Source organism: Anolis sagrei, chromosome 1 (genome assembly GCF_037176765.1).
Source record: "Anolis sagrei isolate rAnoSag1 chromosome 1, rAnoSag1.mat, whole genome shotgun sequence".
NCBI lineage: Eukaryota > Metazoa > Chordata > Lepidosauria > Squamata > Dactyloidae > Anolis > Anolis sagrei.
This window is the reverse complement of record NC_090021.1, coordinates 192,739,221-192,765,013: the sequence shown is the minus strand read 5'-3', so window position 1 is coordinate 192,765,013 and position 25,793 is coordinate 192,739,221. Positions and strand designations below refer to the sequence as shown.

Here is a 25,793-nt window from a genome sequence, read left to right as displayed (position 1 = left end):
CTGTAGTTTTTATGCTATGGGAGTAATAACAGCTTCAGAAAAGCTTGATTCCTAGGCTCTGTTTAACAATGCCCTTGGTTCAGTCTAATCATCATCATCATCAGAAATAGTATAGTTGCAAAGTAGACGTAGCATAGATTATACAGAAAATGTTGCATGTTGTTTTGGAATGCACTGATTTTTTTTGTAGTATCCTCGCCTTTGTAGAGTGGTCTTTATGGTTACAAGACACACTCTGCTGACATTTAATAAGCATAATTTGGGGGAAAACTTACTGTGCAAAGCAAGTCATTACAATGTTTCCCTCTATGATAGAATGTCAAAGGTGCCTAATTACTTTGACACCTTTTCTGAAGTTCTTTGACAAACTCCTGTCATTTCCATTATCTTTGGCATTTTTCTCCAATATATAACAGCAGACCAGGATGTACTAACTTAGAAATATTTACTTAGAGTTCTGTGTTGTCATCTGCGCCCTCTATCTGAACATCCTCCATTACCTTACTCATGTACATCTTTGTGGTTTTCCAGCTTCTGTCCTTTGGAATCTTGCCATTTGGGGACAAAAGGACAAGAACAGCCGCAGTTACATTTGTTACAATTGCAGGCGGATTAGGAAAAGTTCTTAGCTCAGTCAGATTTAGCTGAAAGAGACACAGAAAAACATAAAGGTGTTAGAAATACAATAGGACTGTATTTATCTATTCAGACAGTCCCAGAGTTACGAATAAGATAGATTCTGTAGGTTTGATCATACATTGATTTTGTATGTAAATCAGAACAGGTACATTTTTAAGTGTCACTCCAGCCATTTTGTTTGTGTGTTTTGGATAGTATAGGGAAAGGTGTTTGTTTTGCTGTCTGTGCCACTGTTCAGAACATTTCACCTCACTTCCTCTCTCTGTGAGAATTGGATTTTGGGTGAAGTAAAATGTCTGAAACACCAGGGAAATGCAATGAATGAGCAAAGTGGTAGCATTATGAAATTCTTGTTTAGAGCCACTCTCTGTCATGTCAAAAATAATTTCAACTGTCATAATTATTTCCTATAAACTTTTTTAAAATAATTCCTAAAGTATCTAGTGCCTCTTGTGAGTTTTCCAGGCTGTGTGGCCATATTCAAGAAGCATTTTCTCCTGACATTTCACCCACATCTATGGCAGGCATCCTCAGAGGTTGTGAGGTTTGTTGGAAACTAGGCAAGTGGGGTTATGTATCTGTGGAATGTCCAGGGTGGGAGAAAGAACACTTGTCTGTTTGAGGTATGTGTGAATGTTGCAACTGATCACGTTGATTAGAATTTAATAGCCTTGCAGCTTCAAAGCTTGGCTGCTTCCTGCCTGGGGGAATCCTTTGTGAGGAGATGATTAGCTGGCCCTGATTGTTTCTTATCTGGAATTCCCCTGTTTTTGTTACAATTGCAGGCGGATTAGGAAAAGTTCTTAGCTCAGTCAGATTTAGCTGAAAGAGACACAGAAAAACATAAAGGTGTTAGAAATACAATAGGACTGTATTTATCTATTCAGACAGTCCCAGAGTTACGAATAAGATAGATTCTGTAGGTTTGATCATAAATTGATTTTGTATGTAAATCCGAACAGGTACATTTTTAAGTGTCACTCCAGCCATTTTGTTTGTGTGTTTTGGATAGTATAGGGAAAGGTGTTTGTTTTGCTGTCTGTGCCACTGTTCAGAACATTTCACCTCACTTCCTCTCTCTGTGAGAATTGGATTTTGAAAGTTTTGGGTTGTTGTACAAACAAAGATTGGTGAGAAAGCTTCAGTGGAGACACCTTTTCCCCAGGAAAACTCTTCTAGGAGTGAATTTCCCTTTCTAGGGGTAACTTCCTCTCACTTGTTATCTCCCCCCTGTTTGTAATTAGAAGTCATGTGTAAGTTGGATGTTTGTAGCCCAGGAACAGCCTGTATACATAAAAGTGAAAATACATATGTATGTATGTATGTTTGTGCATGCATGTTCCAGGATTGCTCCTAGGTGGTTGATGGATCTGGACCACTAACCCATCATAACCAACTTAAAAGACTGGTAGAAGAGAGGACTCAGCAAACACGAATTCATTAACTTTCTGAATGGGCAGCCTGAGGGCAGAAAAATGTCAAATTAACAATTTGTAAGCCACTTGGGGAGCTTTTTTGGCTGAAGGGAGAAAGGGAGATGTTCTGGATAGATAGATAGATAGATAGATAGATAGATAGATAGATAGATAGATAGATAGCCCCCAAAATGGATAGAGAACATTCTTTTCCTGCTAAGGAATCAGCTTCAATGCTACGTGGACTGCAATCATGGGGGCTTTAGGTCAGCTTGATCTCCAGCTTCTTCTTCAGAACTTGATCCATTCTTTAGATCTAGGTTCAGTTCCAGCCCTAGTACCAACATTAGCTAGTTCCAAGGCAGGAAAAATGTCTAATTTCTCATTAGCAGCTGATTCAAAGTAAGATTTTTCTTTGACCAAAGGTGAGAATATCTACTTTTTCAGTGCTGGGTAGAAAGCATTTCCCTGCTAGGGGCTGAATGTCTCATAAAGAAAAAAAAATCAAAGAGAACATAGATGAGAAATAGTACCTCTTCTACATGCATCGGCTATACGTAGTTGGGAAGAATGTACTATATAAATGAGTTTGTGAGGAGTTATAATTGAATAAGTATACATTTAAATAGCAGGAGTTTAGTAAGAACGGGGGGGGGGGGGGGGATAGGTACTTGCCGTGAAATGCCTTTCTGTGAGTTTAGGCTCCGTATAATATTTTCAGAAAGCTGGTGGCCATTTGAAAGACATGGCCACCATGTCTTTCAAATGGCCAGAACCAGTAAATCCAGTAAAACAAATACAAGACAAAAAACTGATCTGAATCCAATTCTTAGCTTCAGCTAGAGCAAATTTTCTGAATCAATGAAAGTTTGGTAAGTTAACACTTGCTTAAATTCTATTGATGCAGTTGACCAGCTTGAAGGGCTCGGTTTGGATCTAGTGATTTTGATAGGTAAATTTAACCCAGAAAAACCATGTGTTTTAGGAGATTTTGAAAGACTAAGTGTTAGAGATGTGCTCTGGAAATTACTGGATCCTGAATTAAGCTGGGATAACTGCTAAAGAGTTTGAAATCTTGATTTAAATGGGACTCCCCTGAAACACACTGATGAATATTCCTATAGATTTGTTAGTCTTTTGTGTTTGGAGGACACAAAGACACAGAAAGCATATCTCAAAAATACTGTATTTTGATGCAAAATTTGGGTCCATACCCAAAACAAACTGAGTGGTTTACTAAATGGCCAAACTGGAATCTGTATGAAATCCGTTGCTCTGTGCACACCCCTAATACTCACTAGAATGATAAAGAAGCAACACCTATGAGGTAATATAAATGTAATGTATTATAGTTCCTTCTATGAACCGGCATGAACTCTAAGATCTTCCAGGGAGGCCCTCCTTTCGCTCCCACCACTGTCACAAGTACGGTTGGTGGGGATGAGAGAGAGGGCCTTCTCAGTGGTGCCCCCCGCCTCTGGAACGTCCTTCCAAGGGAAATAAGACAGGCCACATCCTTCCCCTCTTTTCGTAAGAGCTTGAAGACCTGGTGGTTTCAACAAGCCTTTGAGAATGACCAGTTCTAGCACAGCCCCAAATATTGTTGGATATGGCCTAATACTTCCTACCTATTACCCCGGTCATACCTCTAATACCAGGTTTCAGCGATGACCAGGGGAGCATTTGCACAGCTTAGGCTCGTGCGCCAGCTGCGCCCGTATCTTGGGAAGTCTGACTTGGCCACGGTGGTACACGCTTTGGTCACATCCCGCCTCGACTACTGCAACGCTCTCTACGTGGGGCTGCCCTTGAAGACGGCCCGGAAGCTCCAGCTAGTCCAGCGCGCGGCAGCCATGTTGTTAACTGGAGCGGGACGCAGGGAGCATACAACGCCCTTGCTGTCCCAGCTCCACTGGCTGCCGATCTGCTACCGGGCCCAATTTAAGGTGCTGGTGCTATCCTACAAAGCCCTAAACGGTTCCGGCCCAAAATACCTTGCGGACCGCATCTCGGCCTACGAGCCCACGAGGACCTTGAGATCATCTGGGGAGGCCCTTCTCTCGGTCCCGCCTGCCTCACAGGCACGCCTGGCAGGGACAAGAGAGCGGGCCTTCTCGGTGGTGGCCCCCTGGCTATGGAACTCCCTCCCTGCTGAAATTAGACAGGCGCCCTCCCTTATGGCCTTCCGTAAGGGCCTGAAAACATGGCTCTTCGAGAAGGCCTTCAACTGAGTGCTATGTTATCGGAATGACGACCGGAATGGACTACGACCATGAGATTGATTATGACCCAAAATAAGACGAAGCGGATTTTTAGTTTAATTAGATGTTTGTATTAGTAAGATGTTGTGTTGTGGTCTTGAATCATTGTAAATTGTTGTTTTCTCTATGTTTTGTACACCGCCACGAGTCGCCCTAGGGCTGAGAGCGGCGGTTAACAAGTGCAAGTAATAAATAAATAAATAAATAAATAAATAAATAATAGGCCCTGGAAATGAGCATCCACAGACCCATCCCTGCTATTGCTGTTAGCCTGTTATAGCACTGTACTTAATTCCCAGTTCCCTCATATTTTGAGTTTGCACTAGCCTTGGCCCAGCCTTTTAATTGCTCTGAACAAGCAGGATTATTTTTATATATGTGTGTGTGTAATTGTGATAATTTTATACTTAAGTTGTTTTGTTACATTTGTTATGCTGTTTACTCTGTATGTTTTGGTGATGCTGCTTGGAAACCACCCTTAGTCCCCCTCAGGGAGATAGAGCAGTATATAAAGATTATTATTATTATTATTATTATTATTATTATTATTATTTGTTCATAAACTCAAAAGATGCTATCTTGTTAAATATGTAAATAATTAGGCAAATTTACCCTGTTTAGAGTGTTCAAGGCAGCATTTGCTGCATTAAGTGCTGGCTCAGCTTTGGCAAGGTCATTTTCAGATTCTTGCTGCTGCTTGGTTACTTCTGCTTGAATAGCTGCTACCTAGAAAGTAGAACACAATTACTGTTATGCCTCTTATGTCTTGCAAATGGACACTGAATAAATATATATGGAGTATTTGTCATATATATGTGTGTTTATGTATGAGTGTGTGTGACAAAAACTCAATTCCACACAAAGCAAAAGCTACAAATGACACCACATCCTTTTTGAAGCTTTCATAAGTGCTCTTATCAGTAAAAGAGCCAAAGAATGCAGATGTGATACTGAAGATGGGGAAGGAGAGTCAAATTGTATGGAAGGAAGCAGGTGGCACAAGAAAACAAACATTCATCTAAGAAGCATATATGAAGGGGGACTTCAAGGGAATATGTAGAAAGTACAAAGTAGGAATCTTCCAAAACATGTTACTTGTTAGATTAATACATTTACAATAGTAGGACAAATTTGTTCCTATTCAATCCAGGTCAGGCGTTAGCAAAACTTATTTCATGGCACTATAGTTCTGTCTTCAACATAAACTGATATCATCAGATGAGGAATGTTATTAATGGATGCATTTAAGGATCCTGTTTATGTTCTATGTATCTTATCATTCTATATTCAAAGAGCAAAATTTTGAATTGCCTTCAAGTACCACAAAAATCACTTCTGGTGTGAGAGAATTGGCCGTCTGCAAGGACGTTGCCCAGGGGACGCCCGGATGATTTGATGTTTTTATCATCCTTGTGGGAGGCTTCACTCATGTCCCTGCATGAGGAGCTGGAGCTGATAAAGGGAGCTCATCCGCCTCTCCCCGGATTTGAACCTGCAACCTGTCTTCAGTCCTGCCGGTACAGGGGTTTAACCCACTGCGCCACCGGGGCTCCAGAAGTGACTTGCAGTTTCGACAAAAAAATAAAAAAATAAATCTTGGAATTTGCCACTCGTACATTGTCCAACCAAGACCACAGTCTTGGCTTTCCCAACAAAAATAGTGTTTTCATATCTTAGTGTTTATTGAGAATGTTTGCAAAGGGACCTAGAGTGTGTTAGGGTATGATTAATTACTTAAAATTAAAAGCTTGCCTTTTTAAAGACAAAACTGAAGGGATGTGATTCAAATCATTGCGTGTGGCAGAAATGAGCAAGGTGTTGTCTTCCAGATGTGATGCCTCTACATATTCTATAACCACACAAAACTGACTAGGCTACCTAGGGCTAATGGGAGCTGCAGGCCAACAACAGTTTCAGGCAAGAACAATGTCTCACAATATATTCTTCCAGATAGAGCTGTTTTTTGAACTGCAATCTTTTATGTCTTCTGAAATGTTGTTGCAAAAGATCACGGTGATTGAGAATATAGTGTAGGGGATTGAATTGTGAAGACCCCTCTCCCCAAAGTGTGAAAATCAAAGTCAACGGCTGGCAACATGTTCAGTATTTATGTTGCAAACTTTACTGATGGCAAAGTAATTATTTCAATTGTTTACCAGCTTTGCATGTTCACATTGACTAAAAGTATTTCCCAAACCCTACCTTTCAAGTCTTACAGCCCATTCTCCATCCCGCTAGCCATTTTTATGGTGCTGGAGAGCTCAGTAGTAAGTACTGATGTGTCCACTCCTCTCCTGATCGTGAAGCAGGCTGAGACAGGCAGCTGTGACAGGATCTCGACAGGCATTGAGCTTCAGCTTCTTGTCTCAGCACTGCCCACACCTGAGAAAGGACTGAGCATGTCATTATTCACCATCTTGCTCTGCAGCACATCAGAAATGGCCGTGTTTTGGGTTGTGGCATCAAAGGTAGCATTGGAAGGTAGCATCAGGTGGTGTCATAACTGAATCCATAGGTATATGTCCTGAGGCAGTATCTCATTCAATATATTTCTTACAATGTGGGGATCAATCCATTTTATTAACAGTGTAGTCTTATGTTTATTCAGACATGGATCTCATGGGCCTTGACTCCCTAGTAAATGCCCCCCCCCTCTCTCTCATATATACACACACACGCACACACACGCACAGTATTTATGTGTATACCCTCTGCTCTTCCTCATCAGCTGTGGCTTTTTCTTGACTTAGTTTTTCTGTCTGCTGCCTGATCTTGTCAATAAGAGTCTCAGTGTCTTTGTTTCGCTGATGAAGTTCTGTTTCTTGAATGGCAAGCTTAGACTTCAAATCTTCTACCTATAATGCAACAGGAATAATCTTGTAATTAAGTTTTAACAAGATTTAAATGATATTCAAAACAACCAGTTAAAAGGAGTCATTGCCTTGGGCTTTGTTGTACACTTGTATAATTATTTTCAGTCCTCTAGAGGATGCATAATTACATTTCTGTATTTATAAAAAGATTACCTTGAAGGCACCAATATGATTTTACACTCTATTGATTAGCATATTAACGTGAGGTCAAAATGTGTGGGTCTAATAAAGAAATGTTGTCTACAATTTCCAAGCAATCCAAAATAGTTTGTGTCAGTGCTTCTCTGGATTTCATTGTTTGTGGGGGGGGGGGGGGGGGAGTCTATAATCTGTGAATTAAAGAAGGACAAGATTATGGGTGCTGTAAACAAAGGAAACATGAACATAATGAGGTAGCAACATGTTTCTTCATTGTCTGGAGATCTAATTCTTGATTCTTTGTGGTTTCCGTTTGCTTAAAATTGCAATATTGATCTGAAGTCCACTGAAATAAATGGCTCAGCACTTCTAGGCAGCTTGATCCAGTGTCTGCCTTCTTCTTGAAGCAAATCACCACCCAATTTTCAGGGGTTTTCCTCCCAGGCATCAAACAAAGTACATCAAAATGCTGACCTGATTTTAGTGGAAAACCTCAAATACATTGCACACCCTGAGCCAGCTGAGAAGCTAGGTGGTGGCTACATTGCAAAACTCTGAATCGGTCCAGAGGTGGATGGTGAAGCTCTGTCCTCCCAGCATCCTGGCAGTATCCTACAATGGAGCCCTGAGAACATGGGAGTGTTCCCGTGTTCTCATAGGACAAGCTGGGGAAATGCGTGGGGAAGCTGGGTGGCTACGCTTCCCACTGTGGGATGGGGGGGGGGCGATGTGGGGCAAGGAGCAATGGTTTCCTTCGCTGCCTGTTGGATTTGTCCCACTGCCCCATGGATGCCCCTACTTTTCCCCTACTTGAGGGCCTCCATCTGATGAGGTCCTTAGGGCCAGAAAAGACACTGCTGATCCAGAGTGCGAGCTCTGAATCAGAATTGCTGGAGTCAACACTGCAAATCAGCCTACTAGTCGTGCAACTTCCATGGAGCTATCCCTCCCCCCCCCCCCCCCCCGGGTAAATGTGAAGTGAAGATGTACCATCAGACTGTAGCCTGAAAACACATATATAGCTGAAATGCAGCTGAACCAGAAAAAGTTCTTTGAATCCAGTAAGCCAGCTGAAGTTATACTGAATCCAAACCACTTCAAGTTCAGGAATATTGAAAGTTACTTAGAACCATCCTGGGTGTGGTCTAGCTTTTTGCTGATGTAGTATCTGAGTCCTTAGGCTGAGGGAGATCTTATGTAGCACAACATGGCCTCTCATTCTTTCATTCCTTCATTCATTCCGGTGGTGGTGGTGGTGGTGGGCTCTTCTGTCAATTGAAGAGTCAGCAGAGCAGTTGTTTCAGCTCTAACACAACCCTCCCAGGTACATACATATCAGACAGATTGCAGACAGTCATACTTATTGCCGGAGGGAGGGTTCAGGACAATTAATATTTTAATATTTCTTAATGCTTGATATTTAGTACGCTTCAAATTAAAAAATTCTGAAGAAGCTCAATTGTATAAGAGTTTTGATGGTCCAATTTTGCCAGATCCTTTCAGAGTGGGAGACTCATCCCCCTAACCTAGTGTAAGGAAGATTCAGACCCACCACCTGCCCCATTTTGAGGTCCAGGATAAGACAGACAGATGTGAGCAAGCAGAAAAGTTTAGACCCATACTCTGATGGCACTCTTGACCTTCCTTTTAAATTGTCAGAATGATGCTGCAGCTCAGCTATGTACTAAGTATTTTGCATTTTGTTGTTATTTTCCTTTAAATACTCCAAACTAGAACAAGTGACATCCATGGGAGAACTGATCATGTTACAGATCATGAATGATGGCAGTTTAAAGCCTGTCTGCCACATTTGCTTATGAAAAGTTCACCAGTTACAAATCCAATTCCCACAGGTGTCACAGACTGCTAAAGTAAGACACCAAAGAGACGTATACACAATGTGCTATTAACAGAGGAAGTTAGTTTTATGCAAAATGATGAGTGTCAGCTGAGGCTGCTCCAGAGCAGTGCTTGTTAGTTCACAAATGAGCTGATTGTATATTCACAACTACAATTTTCATGAAGTCTCATTCAAGGAAATATTAATGGCCATTATTTAGCTACAGGATAGAGATAACAGAAAACACACAGTTTATGGGTATTTCTTGGAAGAAGATCTCTTGAAATGTCATGTAATGCCACAATAAAAGCAACATTATCATTTAAAGCAACTTTTTCAGTATCAACAGAACAGACTGTCACATGTTGATGTTACATCAAAGGAACGAAGGCAGAGACATTTAACTCTGAAAGCTAACATAGCTAATAACAACTGTAGGTATATATGTTCCTTCCTCCAATTTTCACATCTTCTTTCTCTGAGTCTAATTCTGCTTTATATATGATATTTTCAGTGTACAATTTAAGTAGACAAGGTGATAAAATGCAGCCTTGCCAATGGGAAACAATTCTGTTTCTACATATTCAATCTTGTAACTTTATCAGACTTAGAGAATAAGTGTATTCTCCCGCTTCTCTCCTCTGCCGGCACAGAGTCATGCAGAGCCCATCATGATACAAGGTTACTTCTGTACGGGACTCTGTGGGGCTCAGTGCTGGAAGAGTCACAGCAGGAGAGCCCAGAGGAATCAGGTGTATACCCGACTCCTCATTGAAGAACAGAAGAGGAGCCAAAGAGGAAGTGGGGACAGATGGGGAAATGTTGTGGGAAGGGAGACTACAGCCCTCAATGGGAGGTAACAGAGCCCAACAGATCCCTCCGCTGCCCTACGTTTACCCCACAATTTTCCCCACTGTCCTCCACATTACCCCTGCCCATCTGATAAGATCCTAGTTTATTGTCTTGAGTACATGTTAAGCATTAGGACAATCAGAAGTTGTGGCACATCCATGTCAGTAACAGCAATTCATAGTTTTCCAAGATCTATACAATCAAAGACAATTCTTCAGTATAAACTGAGATATTTGTTATTTCAGCATTATTTTGCTGCCTTATTACTATCAAATCTTGTCCTAAGCCTACCTGGGAAGCTGTAGTCTGCAGCTTTTGTAAGCCGTTTTCCAGTCTTTCCATTTTTCGCACCAACTCTGTTCTCTTCTTCCCCAGAAGATTCTGGTAAAGTTTAATGAGTTCTAGGAAACTTTTTGGAGTAGTGTAGTTGTAATGCTTCTCATTTTGTTGATACTTGATGCTCACTTCATTAACGCTTGTATGCACAAAAGCAATGAAGTGGCTGATGGAAGGCTTCACCTGAGACTGGAAAACAAATATAAATTAAATCATATTTTGCAATATTTCAGGCTGTCTTCTAGATTAGTGATAGGCAACTTCCGGATAAGATGCCTCCCACATTCACTTCCCATTTCATCCCCAAATTGTCAAGTTCCTTTCTCATCTTAAAATGATCAAAAGCACCTTGGAAGATTGGGAACTCACTACAGGGCTTTGTGTGTGTGTGTTTTAGGTTTCTATGGGCTTTTCTTCAAACCAGAAGCAATTGAACAGTCATTTCCTATTTGAGACATAACATAAATCCCAAATGATGCCAAATGGCCACCTGAACTCTGAAACAGTACATTTCCCCATCTAATGTTGCTATAACCCAGTTTTTCCACTTTGAACATTTAATCTGCATATTGTATGAGTTATTTAAATTATCCCAATTATGAAAATTGGCACATTAAATGTTGAACCCCTCCCTTGGCTATTATGTTTCAAGCATCATAGTGTATGATTATGAATAATCATTCACTCTCAATAAACCTACCTTATAGGATGGTGGAGAGATTAAGATGGAAGAAGTGACTGTATGACGTGGACTCATAAGCTTGTAGCACAGTACAAATAAAAAAGCAACAACAATATTAACATTTTGCCATGTGCCAACTCTTCCAATTGTATATTATTTCCTTCCATAAATTTGGAAGTGGTAAATACTTCAGATCCATGAAAATACTACCAGAAACCCCTGAAAGGGCCTCCCATTAGTTTCACAGGACAAGATGCAGAAGAAAGTAGAAACAAACAGCAGTAATTGCAAGGGAAAAGCCACAATTTGATATCCTTCGGAGACACAGAAAAAAACATTTCATTGTATGTAGAAATCAGTTTACCATAATGGACCTTCACTGATTTGACTGTTCATCAAAATGCAAAGACGAATCAGTTCATCTATGCTAGGACGTATGTACTTCCATCTAATTATTATTTGCTAATGCCAATTAAGATAATGATAAATATTTGTATTAAAAAAATCATTCCCTTTCACTTCACTAATTACATCTACACACCCCAAACCTGTCCATAAATATCTGTTTGCTGAGGCATCTCTCCATGCTTCTAATGAAGTGGGCTGCTACCTGCAAAAGTTGATGCTAAATGCCCACCCACAACTGTCAAGATTTCATAGGATGTTGCCATGGTAGCTAAAGTGGAATAATAGCACTGTAAGTGTGTAGTGTGAACAAATTCCATCAATTGCCAAAGATAACAGAAGTCTCTGGTCACATATTCTACTGCTGGTGCAATGTTTTTAATGCCCCTCTCTTGCTGCTGAGCAGGAAAGGCACATTAAAAATACTCAGCATTGTTTGATATATTTACATTTGTTCTCATCACATTTGCAATGTGAAAACCATTTGGTTGTTAAAAGACAAGACAAATTTTAAAAGAGAGGGGGAAATAGAAAAAAATATTCACAAACTGAATTTTAGGGTTCTCTCTTTTCTGACTTATCTATTTTGGGTTTGCTGGTGATCGCAGTCTGCTGATGCATTACAGGAATCCATAAGAAAAACAGCTGGCTCAGTCTCTCAATCCTTGGAGTCAAGTGACTGCTGACTATAGTGATGTATTACATGAACACTTCAGTCTATCATTGTAATACATCAAAGCAAGCTGCGAGTTTGAAGGTGGAATTACTCAAAAGGTGTTGTCATTTAGCAGACCTGTCCAGGAATGAGGTATCAGCTCAGTTATGGAGTGGAAGACACAGCATGCTGCTAAGAGGAAGGAGGTTTTTAAGCTTCAAAATATTAGTGCGTTAATGAAATACAATTTGCATTTATACAGATTATAGCACAAGGGAAGGTCATGATGTGACTGTAATTACTCAGTCAAAATCAAATGCTGCTGCAGCCAGAAATAGGGTACGTTTGCTGTGCCAGGCATTTGTTCACAATTCACAAAGCGATACTGAGGTGTCTGTTGTTTTCACACTAGTAACTTTGTCTGAAATAGTCATCCTTTATTCATCCACATTTTACAGATAATCCATACTACATAAAGGTAAATCAATGTTGCAATCTAGTGTTTATGGGTAGTCTTCCTGTCTGCCCATTTGGGTTTTTTAAAGTTCTTTCTAATTTCCATGATGATGATCCCATCTTGCTCCCTACAAGGATGGAAGAAACCTTACAAATTAAAGTGAATACGATATAGCTAAAGCATACAAAAAGTTAACATTTGTTCAATTCCTTTCTGTTGCCTGTGGCTGGAGAGCTGATGATGAATAGCCCATTAATTGTCCTTTGATTCTGCTGTAAAATAACTTTAAAAGGGGAAAATCCAAGGAAATGATTAAGTACTAAAGCTTGAAAAAGTTACTATTTTGAAAACTATAAATCTTAATGGGTGATTCTGGGAACAGTAGTTCAAAAAACAATTTTAACAATCTCTGTAATTAAGGGCTTCTGCTCCATCCAAGAACAAAATATACTTGGAAAGCAATAAAGGGTAGCTATTCAAGAAGCACTCGCATGGAAAAAGAATAAAAGGAGCAAAACTTGAAAACAACACATTTAATTAACATTTGAAAGGACAAAATCCTAGGCCCCTTCCACTTTTTCAATCATAGCACTTTTCCAAGAAATTCTTAGGGGTTGCTTAGGAGCCCCAGTGGCACAGCAGGTTAACGCGCTGAACTGCTGAACTTGCTGACTGAAAGGTTGGCAGTTCAAATCTGGGGAGCAGGGTGAACTCCCTCTGTTAGCCCCAGCTTCTGCCAACCTAGCAGTTTGAAAACATGCAAATGTCAGTAGATCAATAGGTACCATGCAGTCATGCTGGCCACATGACCTTGGAGGTGTATATGGACAACACCAGCTCTTCAGCTTAGAAATGGATATAAGCACCACCTCCAGAGTCAGATACGACTAGACTTAATATCAAGGGAAAACCTTTTCCTTTACCTTCCTTAGGCAAGGAATACCGAGAGATGCTTTTGCAGTCCTTTCAAATGTAACCTACAACATTGTTGGTTCCCATTCAAGCATAATTAGAGCTGAACTTGCTTAGCTTTTCAAGTTCAGGCAAGATTTGGTTCCTTTACAGGATTTAAGTCCTACTCTGACTCTATATATGTGCATTTGAGCAGTGGTCTTTGTGTATGGACATTTGTCTCCTTGAACACCATTTCTATCTGAGACTAAAACTGAATTACTCTAGAAGTTTCATACATACTCATTCCAAATTGTTCTTTTTCTATTCATATCAGTTATCTCATCCACTTTATTTTAATGCTTTAAATCAATGCATGTCACCCAAAATATTATTAGCAATTTTTGTTGTTACTTTTACAAATCTTCTATATAGAAGAATTTCTTAGTAACAATTGTTTGCCTGTGAAATGCTGTTCAGACTTCTGAATATAATCTTCAACTCAGTATCTCTGACGCTGAGTACACTTCTAGTATGTTAATTATTTCAGAGGGAGAAAAGGAAGATGAAATATCAAAAAAGTCTTTGTTGTCTACTAAAATTAACATAACTAAAAGGAGTAATAAATTTCCTTCAACAAAGACAGGCAATACAATAACTCAGAAGAGCAGAGGGTTTTTTTCCCCCCATTAGTGTATGAAACTGCAAGGCAGAAACATGTAATTTGAAAAAAAGCTCAGTAATAAAAATGGAAACACAGCTGATTTTGCATCAGCAGCATGAACATTTGAGATATGAGTCTTCAAAAGCTATCTTCAGTTCAAATAAAACTTTACACATAAGGGAATCTAAGTAAGACTGTACCTTGTAGCCTTTCACAAGCACTGTCTCAACTTCCATAAAGTTCAATAGGGTTGGGTGAACTTAAAATAAATGTTCCTTCGATACTGAACTAATTGTTCTTACACCAAGCTGTATTTTTACCCACTCTCCTCTAACTCTGGTAAGTGGGCATATTACAAATCTATCAGAATTCCAAGTGATTTTATAATGCAAGTAGCACCAATATTTGATGAGAGGCTTGAGGAGCAAGTTCTGAGATTAGAGTATGAAAAATAAATGACACATGAATGCAAATATTGATGTGGTATATAATTATAGACTCAGAGTTGGATCTTACAGGACATTGAGTTCAGCCCTTGCTCAATGCAGGAAGTCAATCCATCCTCTTTTCAGGAATATCCAGAATAAGAGACTGCACAACCTCTCTATGTTATTAGTTCCCTTGCTGTACTGTTTTTACGGTCAATATGTAACTCTGTATTTTACTCTACCATGAGCTTGTGCCCAAAAGATATATTGAACTACAGCTCCTATCATTCCCAACTACCATGTCTTGGTCTTAATGGATGGGGATGGTAGGATATGTAGTCCAGCACATTTAGAAGAAGCCAGGTTGCTCAGAAGGCTACCACAGGTTTGATGGAAAAAAGCTGGATGCTTAATCTCTGTACAGGAAGTGTAGACATAGAAAGACTATAAATAAATCTTACACTACATATGTTTGTGTGTTAGAGAGGGGGTTATCTTTTTGGAGGGGAGAGCATCATATTTCTCATCTGCCCTTGGAAATACTTTGCCTCCCACAAGTGTGATTTTGATGTACTAACATGCACCTGCCTTTCGGTTCTTGAATCCCAGGAACCCGGTCCCCCTCCCCCTTCCTTCTCCTGACACCTCCTGCAACCTTTACAAGCATTTTGAGCACATTTCCTGCTTTGCATGGAAAATGTATTTGCACAGTTGTCAGATTGATGGACAGGGGGAGAATGATTGGAGAGTACACTGATCTTTTACTTGTTGTTACATACAATAGCCCAGTAGGACTCATGATGTGTTGGTGAGACAAACTGTGTCCTATTTTGGAACATATTAAGTTTGTCTCCAGGACACACATGACTTCACGAGGGTGTCTAACCTCATTCATAATAGATGCTAATCTTTTCAGGGCTGACTGATGACAGCACTTCCTGTCCTTCACGGAATTAGAGCTGGGTTTTATCAAAGGACTCAAACTGCCTGCTAATTAGACTAATTCCCTTCATCATGAATTATTTATTTTCACTGGTAACTGATCACTGTGACATTAATGGGTTCTGCTCAGCTTAGTTCCCCACTAATATACACTATAAGTTAAATGTTAAAAAAAATCCTAGTACCTTAACTGAAAGTTAAATGCATCCTAAACAGAACTCGCAGAGCTTCAGAAGGAATTGGCACTGTTAATATCAAGGGATGGATCTGCATAAAATAGTATCTTAAGTTCTGACATTTAAGATTGCCGTTTTTACATATTTATGTAGGAGTAGCCCCCAATAAACCGAGTATGAAAATACTATAAATTTATGTAGCCCACTTAAAGCAGAAACTGAGGCAAAATCACAGGAATATCACTAACAAAAATGAGTTTGATTGAAGTTTTGTAGTTACAATTATTATATGGATTATACAATTGTGAAGAAGGTAAAATACTTCTATGAAAAAAAAAGGAATTGTATGTTGTTTCAAAAATAATTATATGAAGTTTTGAAAGGAAATTTTAAAAATTGCAAAAATAAAAAAATGTACCTGTTGGGAAGGGTCTCAGTGATAAGAAAGAAATTCCTAACTAAAATATTTTGTCTCAGACATATCAAACCAAGGCAAAACAACTTCTCTAAATGTGTACAGCAAGGGAAGAAACCAAGGGTAAAATATTAAGTGCTACAAAATGCTAAGTAGAAATTTCATTTTGCTACCAATTGTTTGCTTTGGCTTCAATAATGGATTATGCTGAGAAACAGGGGCTATTGGAGAGATGTGATCTGAGACTTGGTTGGCATGGGCATTTATGGTATGACATAATTAATGTGAATGCAGATTTTAATCATTGTTTTGTGAGATTTTTCTTATTGAGAATTTGGAAAAGATACACACCTAGGTTATGTCAGAAAATACCTTTGTGGCTTAATCACAACAAACTCCTTTTAGAAGGGGGAAAAAAAGTAAAGATGGGTAAAAAAAAGATTAGCTGGAGGAATATGAAAGAGAATATAAGATTAAAGCAGATGTACAATTGCTGACAAAGAGTCATATTTCCGTTGTATTCTTATTTAGTTATTTGAAATGCTTAATTTAGATAAAAGGAATTATGGTTTTGAACAAAATAAATCAGAATTTTAAATGCAATTATGTGCAATGAACATTGATAAGTAAAATACACAAATTTGTGTTAAAATTTGATATGGAGGACTAAAAAATGATAAAATGGGCTATGGATATTGACTATAGTATTCAGATAGAACAATAAGAAAAGAAGGTCAAGAGGGTTGAAATTTATACTATGATCTCAAAGAGAATTTTTACAAAATGATATATTGTTGGTACATGTCACCTGTGAAATAGTCTAAAATGTATAAAGGTGCTTCAAATGGATGTGAAGGAATATTTTACCATACTTGGTAGAAGTGTAAAAAAGCAGAAAATGGGCACAAATGAAGATTCTGATTAAAAGAATATTGGAAGCTAATATTCAAATGAAATCAGAACTCTTTCTTTTGGGGATTATGTATTATACATTACAAAATTATCATGGACATTTACATCAACACATGATCACTGCAGCAAGACAGTAATATGCACAAAATATAGAAACACTGATCGAGGAAAATTGTTGTTAAAACTAATGGACTTGACTGTGATGGATAAATTCCAAGGTGTGATCAAGCAGAAAAAAATTCTTACTTTTTAAAAATATTGGGAACCTTTTATGGATTTTTTGTATAAAATGGAGAATGAATTAATAATAATTGGATCTGACAATTAGTGGGGATTTGAAAAGCTAAACTAAGTATATGGATTCATAGCAGCAGAGAAAAAAAGTTGTGCAAATGGAAGTATTTTCAAAATGGTTAAGCCATCATTGGACATTATACTTTTAATTTGATATATTATTATATTTTAAATTTGCTTTCATTTTTGCCACCCTGCTTACATTTCATAGGAAGCTAAGTTAAAGATATTGGGCATGTATGTATGAATGAATAAAACATACACACTAACAGGAACATTTCTAATTCTAAATACAGAATTAAAAAGAGACTAGTTTTTCTGCTTAAATAAACCTTTGCATTTAGTAATACAAAACCTCAAAGCAATATGTTTTCGGTTTTGATAGTAGTGAATTAATACAGAGCACACCAGGCAGCACACACAGTAATACTGAATTTATATGAAGGGGTACTTCTGATAAAAGTGGAACAAGCAGGAAAATCACATCATTATTGCCATGAGATGACTGCATGTCATATTGAGGGCTGCTTGGCTGTACACAGATTATTTGATAGCAATCACAGGCACTTGACAGAAAGATGCTGTTCTCAACATGTTTTTATCTATGTGTATTATGGAACATTTGACAGTGGAAGCATGCAAAAGGGAAAGGAACAAATGTGTTTGTATCTATCATTCTGTCTTGCCATGCATGGATGCATTCAAAAGGGTGCTAGTCATAGCTTCAGGCAGAATGAGGCAGCCAGCCCAGGCAGCAAATACGTACGATGGGATGTTGGATGACAGAGTTATGCATGTCAGCTAAGCTATTCTTCTGATTGCAGGTGCACAAGATTTGCAGTGCTCAGGTCATCAGATGTGTGTGTGTGTGTGGGGGGGGGGGGGCAGCAATCCATGCCTTGTGCCAGGAACCACAGTTGTATTTATGCCTATTGGCCTACATGAATATTTTCTTTCCTGAAAACTTTCTACAGACTGACAGCCAGTCTGTTTCCTACAATACCCCTGCATTGTAGGAAACTAATCCATCACCAATGTCAAAGATTTTTGGCACATGGGATGGATTTGAGTGTACTCACAATGTGGTTAGCCCTGTGTTGAGCATAATGGCCACTTCTCTTTCCCCCAGCCATCCTATTTTCTTATCATACACTAGCTTTGGTGTGCAGAACCTGCTTTGCATTACAGCCAAGTACCTAAGTATTGCCAAATGGAAAATAATTCAACCCCCCCCCCCCCCGTTTCTACGCACTTTAAAAACAGTTTAGAGATGGAGTGTCATGATGCCCATCATACAACACAAAACTACTTCCGGCCATTCCCTGTGGAACCGTCTTACAAATGTGTTTAAAGTGTGTACAAATTGAGGTTCTATGAGTTGGGGAAGAATCATTTTCAGAGTTCGTGATTCACAGAGAAACTGGTAAAGGCACTTATTTACACATGGGCTTGGAACTGTCAGATTCTTCTATGTCAGATCATTTTACTGATGTTAAAGAGTGGGTGTTCCTGTGGGTGGTCTCAAAATGAGCTTCAATGGTCCTTTTCTCACCAATAATACTCTTGAGTGAAACCTTATGGTAATTTAAAAAAAATTCTTCAGGAATTACTCAATTTTAATATATCATCATTTTGCTCTGCCTTTATTTTGCCCCCCCCCCCCCCTTTTTAGAACTATATTTCGGACTTTTGCAATTGTGAAGTTTTCCTTTAAAAAAGGAAGAAGAAGAACGTTGAATGAGCGAGCACTACACTCACCCATGTGATAACTCAGAACACAGAGGATTACAGTAGAATCAGACAAAGTACATTGTGTGAGAATGAGCATATTATTCATTTTCCTTATGAATGGAATGGAACGTAATGCAGACATGAAAATCTGCTCAAAATTACACGAAAATTTACAAAAAAAGGATTATATGTTACATATATGCAATCTCTATGTGCTAAGTACAGCATAAAGACTTTTGCTTAATTTAGTTGAAATGGTAGCTTGTTGACAAAAGAAACCTTGCTGAGACTGAAAACCTGGAAACATAGCTTTTATGAAGCTCCCCCCACCCAAATCTTGTAGAAATATGGAACAATGCCATTTCCACTAAAGCTGTGACACAATATTTAGCTCTATAATTTAAGATAATTGCTCTATTTTCGTGGTGTTAATGTTACTGAGAAATGTAGTACTCGAAATAAGTAAACTTTTCTCTAAGGGATAAGGAATTGCTTTTAATGGAAAGGAAACTGCCATTCATTTTGCTTTTATACTTCAAGCAAATTCATTAGGTAAGATGTAGATGGAGTGGAAGATTTTTGTACTTTAGTATTGTCATCAGCTGACAGTGTGCTTGGCGCCTTACTTACAACGTAATAACAGTTTGAGTCTAGTTGAGATCATATTGTGTTTGAGAATGTTCTTGGGCCCTCAAGTACTGGTTTATGCATAACTGGTCCTAATGGGTTGCTTTTTATTACTGTGCTGAGGACATAGATCTTTCAATGTCAGAAGGCTTACTTTCAGGCAGTTCCCTGTTACTTCTTGTAATTGCTGAAAACTCCAGAATCACATTGTGATTCTTTTATTGAGCAATTGAAATACGCAGCTGGAAGACTGTAAATTAAATTGTTATCTCAAACATTACATGAATTTATGGCAACAATTATGATTTTGGGTAGCCATATGTCCTCCTTTAGGAAGACACTTCTTTATTTGAACAGCTGTCTGGTTAGCTGTTAAAATAGTCCTCTTTTTGCAGGCTGACTCTGTTGAAAGACTGGGTAGCATAGTGATCAGAATTTTAGGACACGAAGGAGGCAAACGGGCATTGAAACAGGACCATCACCTGTATTTTAATAACTTATGTATATCTGTTTCCAGTTATGTACCATTTAGAGATGCAAAAGTAACCACAATTTTCTGCATATGTTAGTTGTGAAAACAAACCAATGTATTATTCTGAGCAAAGACTCTATAAATGGTTTCCTTATTAAAGAAATGTGGATAGTTTGGCAAACCAGAGCATTTCAACGTGGTAGGAGCCCCAAAGCTAAAACAAATTGTACTTACATCAAGCAAATCCATTTTGTCAATGAAGCTGGTGCTCACAGACTGAAGAGCCGCCAGCGGCCAGGTATGGAACCAATCAATCGAAGTGCAGTTCACAAGGGCTGGGAACTTCCTCGCTCGTGCTCTCAAGGTGAAACCCACTGGGGAGAAGCATAACACAACCTAGACAGCAAAAACGGTCCCCATGAGTCAGTCTTCAGTAGATAATTAGGCTTATCATTATGCTTCTTTATACCTTGCTTTATATCTCCCAAAGGAGACTCAAAGTGGTTTACAATTAAAAGTATGACCACATAATTTAAAATATACAAATATGCAAACATTAAAACAGAATTAAATATAACAGAATTATAATTCGCAATTACATTCAATTAAAACATATTCAAAGCTAAAAATCATAGCACCCCCTGACTTGCTCTTAGAAACCTTCTTCCCAAAATCAGACATTTCAACATGGGATGAAAAGGTCCCCTTTTATCTTGATTCCAACAGAAAAAATGCACATATTCGCATCACCGTATATTCCTGCACTTGCAAAAAATACGTGATTTCTATCAGCTGATCAGCTGATTGGGCTTTGAAATGGACACACAGCTAATTTAAAGGAAACATGAATGGAGAGAAATAAGAACTCTCTGAAACTCTTTATTTTAAACTTTATAATATTAAACAGAGCATGAATAAACAATTTGGGGGGGGGGGGGAGGAGAGAAATCAAGTGGAAGTTTTTTTTAAAAAAAAAAATCGCTCCATTATGTGCTGAACCTCATATGCGCACATGTGAATCTGCTTGTTTTTATATTCAGATATTTGCATGTAAGCACATATGGTCCAGCACACAATGGAGTTATTTTTTTAATCCTTCTGCCAGATGTCCCCCATCTGCCCTTCATCTTGTTCTGATACAGAGGAAGCTTGCGAGGACAGCGGTGGACCCAATCATGGGACTAACAGGTCTGTATGGAGACCTGCAGTCAGTTCCTGGGATTTTTTTGTCCTCCATTCAAAACCCGCACATTCTGTGATCTGTGAGTTCAACTTGTTCAGTATACAGGGCACAATCCATCCAAAGATAAGTTCTACTGCCTACTGGTTTCAAAAACAGCCTTACAGCAAATAGTAGAACTCAGTAGTGTAGTAAACCACCCCCCCCCCCCGACAGCTTCACTCAGTTTCTGCAAGATGGATGACCATAATATGGACTTACTTTACAGAAATCTTATAAAGTTCACAACTATTTTGAGTATGTGAAACCACGTTGTGTGTTAAATATGTATTTGTTGTTTTGAGCCTCAAAGTAATTTTAAACTTATGGCAACCCTATCTATGGCAGGGTTTTCTTGACAACATTCATTTGGAGGAGGTTTGCCTTTGCTGTACCTCTGAGGCTGAGAGAGGGGTATTTGCCCAAGATCATCCACAGGGTTTTCATGGCCATATGGGGATTTGAAACCTGGTCTCCAGAGTCATGGTCAAACACTCAAACCATTAGACCTTGCTGTCTCTCATAATTATAACCTACATTTTCTCTACTGAAATCTGGATAAACTACAATGGCTTAATTTCAACTAGAGCAGTAATATAAAGCCCAATGTACAAGATTTTTTGCAACTCTGAAAGAGTGGAAATGAAAATAAACATTTCTTTAGATAGCTAGCTTTTTTAAAGAGAAAAGGAACCTTTCTAGAATCACCAAGGAGGAATCCAAAACCAAAGGTCACCATGAAGAATTTGATTGAAGACCAATAAAGATTAAAGAGTTACCAAAGCTATCCATCATCTGAAGAATGGAGAAGCAGCAGATATTGATCAGACCTTAAGAGAAGGTCTTAAAGAAAGCCGCAAGGTCACAGCGATTCTACAAAATTTGTGGATAGACCTTAAGTGACAAAGAAATTTAACCAATTATACACAGAACCTATACTCCAAGAATGGTTCAACATGGCCAATTTTGTCATGTGACTTTATTAATACTATTATTTGAATTTTTAGAATTTTACTTTAATGATATAAATGAATATCTCTCAATTTTCATATGTTCATATCACCCATAGATACTTACAAAGATGTGAACTCATCTAACAAGCACTAGAGGTGGAAGCAACATATAAAAAACTATGAAGCAGCAGATTAAAACAACTAGATTGTCTTCCAGAACAATATCCTTACTATGTAACAAAAAAATCAAGAAAGAACAGGAATGACCAAACTTTGCAGCAAAAAGAGTTGCACTAGAGATTCAACAGCTAAATTTGCTGGCAGCATTCAAGACGGAACTGAAGACGTACCCAGTCAATTTAAAGAATGTATTTTAAATTTACGTTCTATTTGTTTTTAATAATTGCATTTGTATTGTATTTTAATCCTTCCACTATGTATTTTAATATATGTATTTTGTGGTGGTGTATATTAATCTATGTATTTTATGGTGATGTGTTTTAACTGTGTTGTGCTCCGTCTCAAGACATGAGGAGAGGTGCGTAGCAAATAAATAAATAAATAAAATTATTATTATTATTATTATTATCATTATCATTATTATTATTTGGCACAGTCAGAAAGAAAAGCCCTTCTGACTCAATCCGTCATGCCAATGTCACCAACAGAATATCATCAGTGAAGAGATTCTATGAAGAACAGCAGAACATATAAACACAGTTTTGTTTACAAGAGTCACAATCAACATACAGAAAATCTTGAATTTAGCAGAAGTGCATTTATATATAAAGATTTAACTGACTGGCAAGTACTGTGTTGATTTTGCCGCCACAATATATACATCTCAGACCCTGATATCTTTATTTCTGAATAACAGGAAATAGGACTGCACAACCAAAAATCTGTAATTACTGCAGTCGGTCCTCCATATCCATGGATTCTGCATTTGAGGATTTAATCAACAACAGCAACAACAACAACAAGAACAACAATAATAATAAAGCAAAACAGGATGTTTGTCTCTTCTATGGCCTATCTGGTGGCCTCATAAGAGGACCATGATGGAAGTTGTTCTATGGCACTCCCCTGCTGATGACAAAGAAACTACTGTGGGGTAGGAAGAGGGACAAGAAAGGAAACGAGTTGTCAGGCTACACCAACCTTCATAAAATGGGAAGGGAGGCAGGGATTTGGGAAAAAGTTTGACAGCAGTTGACCAGAGTTTTTGAGAAGTGGTGAGGTAGAAGGGAACTGATGATACTAAAGGTCCTCTCTTGTTTCGGAGCTCCATCTCTGCGTGCAAATAGCTGTGCTGGTCCTCCAAAAACAGGCAAGTGAGGAACAATGCTGGAAATTGTGGAGAAGTTTTACAGTGTTGTCCCAGTAATTGTTAAATTAGAAAAAGGACAAATAACCCTCCAATACACCCAATTTGCACTACACTGAATCCACACAAATGGAGTCCCTTTCTATAAAGTCCCTTTAGAAATGGGACTTGAGCAACTACAGATTTTGATATCTGTTCTGTCCTGGAATCAATCTCCTATGGATACAGAGAGCTGGTGATACTGATCTTGTGTATGGTATTCGAGAGAGTCAAGAGCATTCTGGGAACTCAGTTTACAAAAGATCCCAAGATTAAAATGCTAACAATTAATTTCCAAACCAGGCAATTTTACTTTGAAGATAGTCATAAACACTAGACAGAGAAAAATGTAGTGCATTCTGGCTTCAAAGAAATATAACAGGTTGATTTAAAGGAGCGCAAACCATGGGATAGTGAAAGGTACAACCATGGCAATGAAAATATAATTCTCTTTTCTGTTCAAGACAAAAAAATCCATATGGGATGGGGGAATTCACATAGATTCTGCAGCAGGGTTGATTCATCAGTACTCTTTTCACCTAAATCATAAATGTATGTATTTGGGAACTGAGATTCTCTTACTTTTAATATAATTCAAATCCAACAGAGAAAACTATAGTAAGTACTACTTGACATGTTCATAACAGACTGTCAAACATTATTTGAAGGTCATACATTCAGAAGAAATCTCTGGGGGCTTCTACACAGAGCTTAAACCCATTTCAGTGTGGGTTAAAGAAGCCCGCTCCAAAGCGGGTTTAAGTCACCATATCTCCCCCCCCCCCAAAACCCAGGCTTTCCTGGGTGGGTATCCCCATGCTATCCTGAAAAATTTCAAGATAGCATCGGGCTAACCTATTCCCCCCAAAAGCTTTTAAAATAAAGAAAAACTTACCAGATTGCCATGAGGCTGCTCTGGCAGCCCTCCTGGCATGTAAAAAAAAAAATGATGCAGCAGAAGCTGGGGGGGGGGGGGGAGCAATTCCCTCCCATCTCCTGGTGTATCATTTTTATGTGCTAGGTGGGCTATCAGAGCATCCTCATGGCAACCCAGTAAGTTTTCCTTTATTTTTAAGTCTTTGGAGGAGGGGAGAGTGCCCTCTTTGCATCTTTGGGCTCATGGAGCCCAAAGAAGTGAATTGGCCTGTGGAGATGGACTCCTGGGACTGAGGAGGCAATCCCAAGAGTTTCTGCCCACAGGGCTCATATCCCATTAGAACTGGGCCTTTCAGGAAGGCCTGGGTATTGAATTAATTTGGGATAAAGCAGGGTTTTTATGCTTTGTCCTGAATTAATTAGCTTTTATCTGATTAATCATTTGGACACCTCAGGTTAAAGTCCAAAAGGGCCCACATTTTGGTCCCTTTCTGGAAGGAACCTCTATCTAGGATTTCTCTTCCTTTATTATTTCTTGTTTGCAGTCGTAATTCCCTTATGGAGAGTTCACAGGATTACTTACTACAAATTTTAAAATCCCAGGTAGGTAATCATGTTGCTCTATTTCACTAAAAATAATAGCACTCTGTAGTGCCTTATTCATTCGATCAGTCGTTTTCGACTCTTCGTGACCTCATGGACCAGTCCATGCCAGAGCTCCCTGTCGGCCGTCACCACCCCCAGCTCCTTCAAGGTCAATCCAGTCACTTCAAGGATCCCATCCATCCATCTTGCCCTTAGTTGGCCCCTCTTCCTTTTTCCTTCCATTTTCCCCAGCATCATTGTCTTCTACAAGCTTTCCTGTCTTCTCATGATGTGGCCAAAGTACTTCATCTTTGCCTCTACTATCCTTCCCTCCAATGAGCAGTCTTCCCTGTAGTGCCTAAAGGCTAACAAATGTATGACTGAACTGACTTTCAAAATGAATGCTTTGAAATAGCAAATCCTGGTTATCTGTTTGTATAAACATCCATTAATCTTGTGTTTGTTATGTTCTACATCTACAAATAGTCTGTCAATTGAGGATTATCTTCCATGAATCTGAGAAGCACTGGTCTATACATACCTGATGGAGGGGAGCTGCATTTAATTTTTTCCAATGTGCCAGGAGCCATATTTGTGCTCATTTATTTCAATTGCTTTATTCTTTCCTGGAAGTTCATCCAGGTATGGCGGCCAATGACTGAGCAACTAGCAGCATTTTAAAAGCAAGA

At 38.8% G+C, this 25,793-nt stretch overlaps 1 protein-coding gene across 1 annotated transcript in view; it reads right to left on the bottom strand.

Moving 5' to 3' along the window:
• LOC132767554 (dynein axonemal heavy chain 11-like) overlaps positions 1–25,793 on the bottom strand; it is a 248,650-nt gene that overhangs the window by 66,367 nt on the left and 156,490 nt on the right. Inside the window, exons 54-58 of the mRNA XM_060762691.2 lie at positions 20,340–20,501; positions 10,310–10,543; positions 7,024–7,170; positions 4,928–5,041; positions 501–644 (exon numbers count right to left, since the gene is read on the bottom strand). Coding sequence (XP_060618674.2) covers positions 501–644; positions 4,928–5,041; positions 7,024–7,170; positions 10,310–10,543; positions 20,340–20,501 — 801 coding nt within the window. The remainder of the gene's footprint in view (positions 1–500; positions 645–4,927; positions 5,042–7,023; positions 7,171–10,309; positions 10,544–20,339; positions 20,502–25,793) is intronic.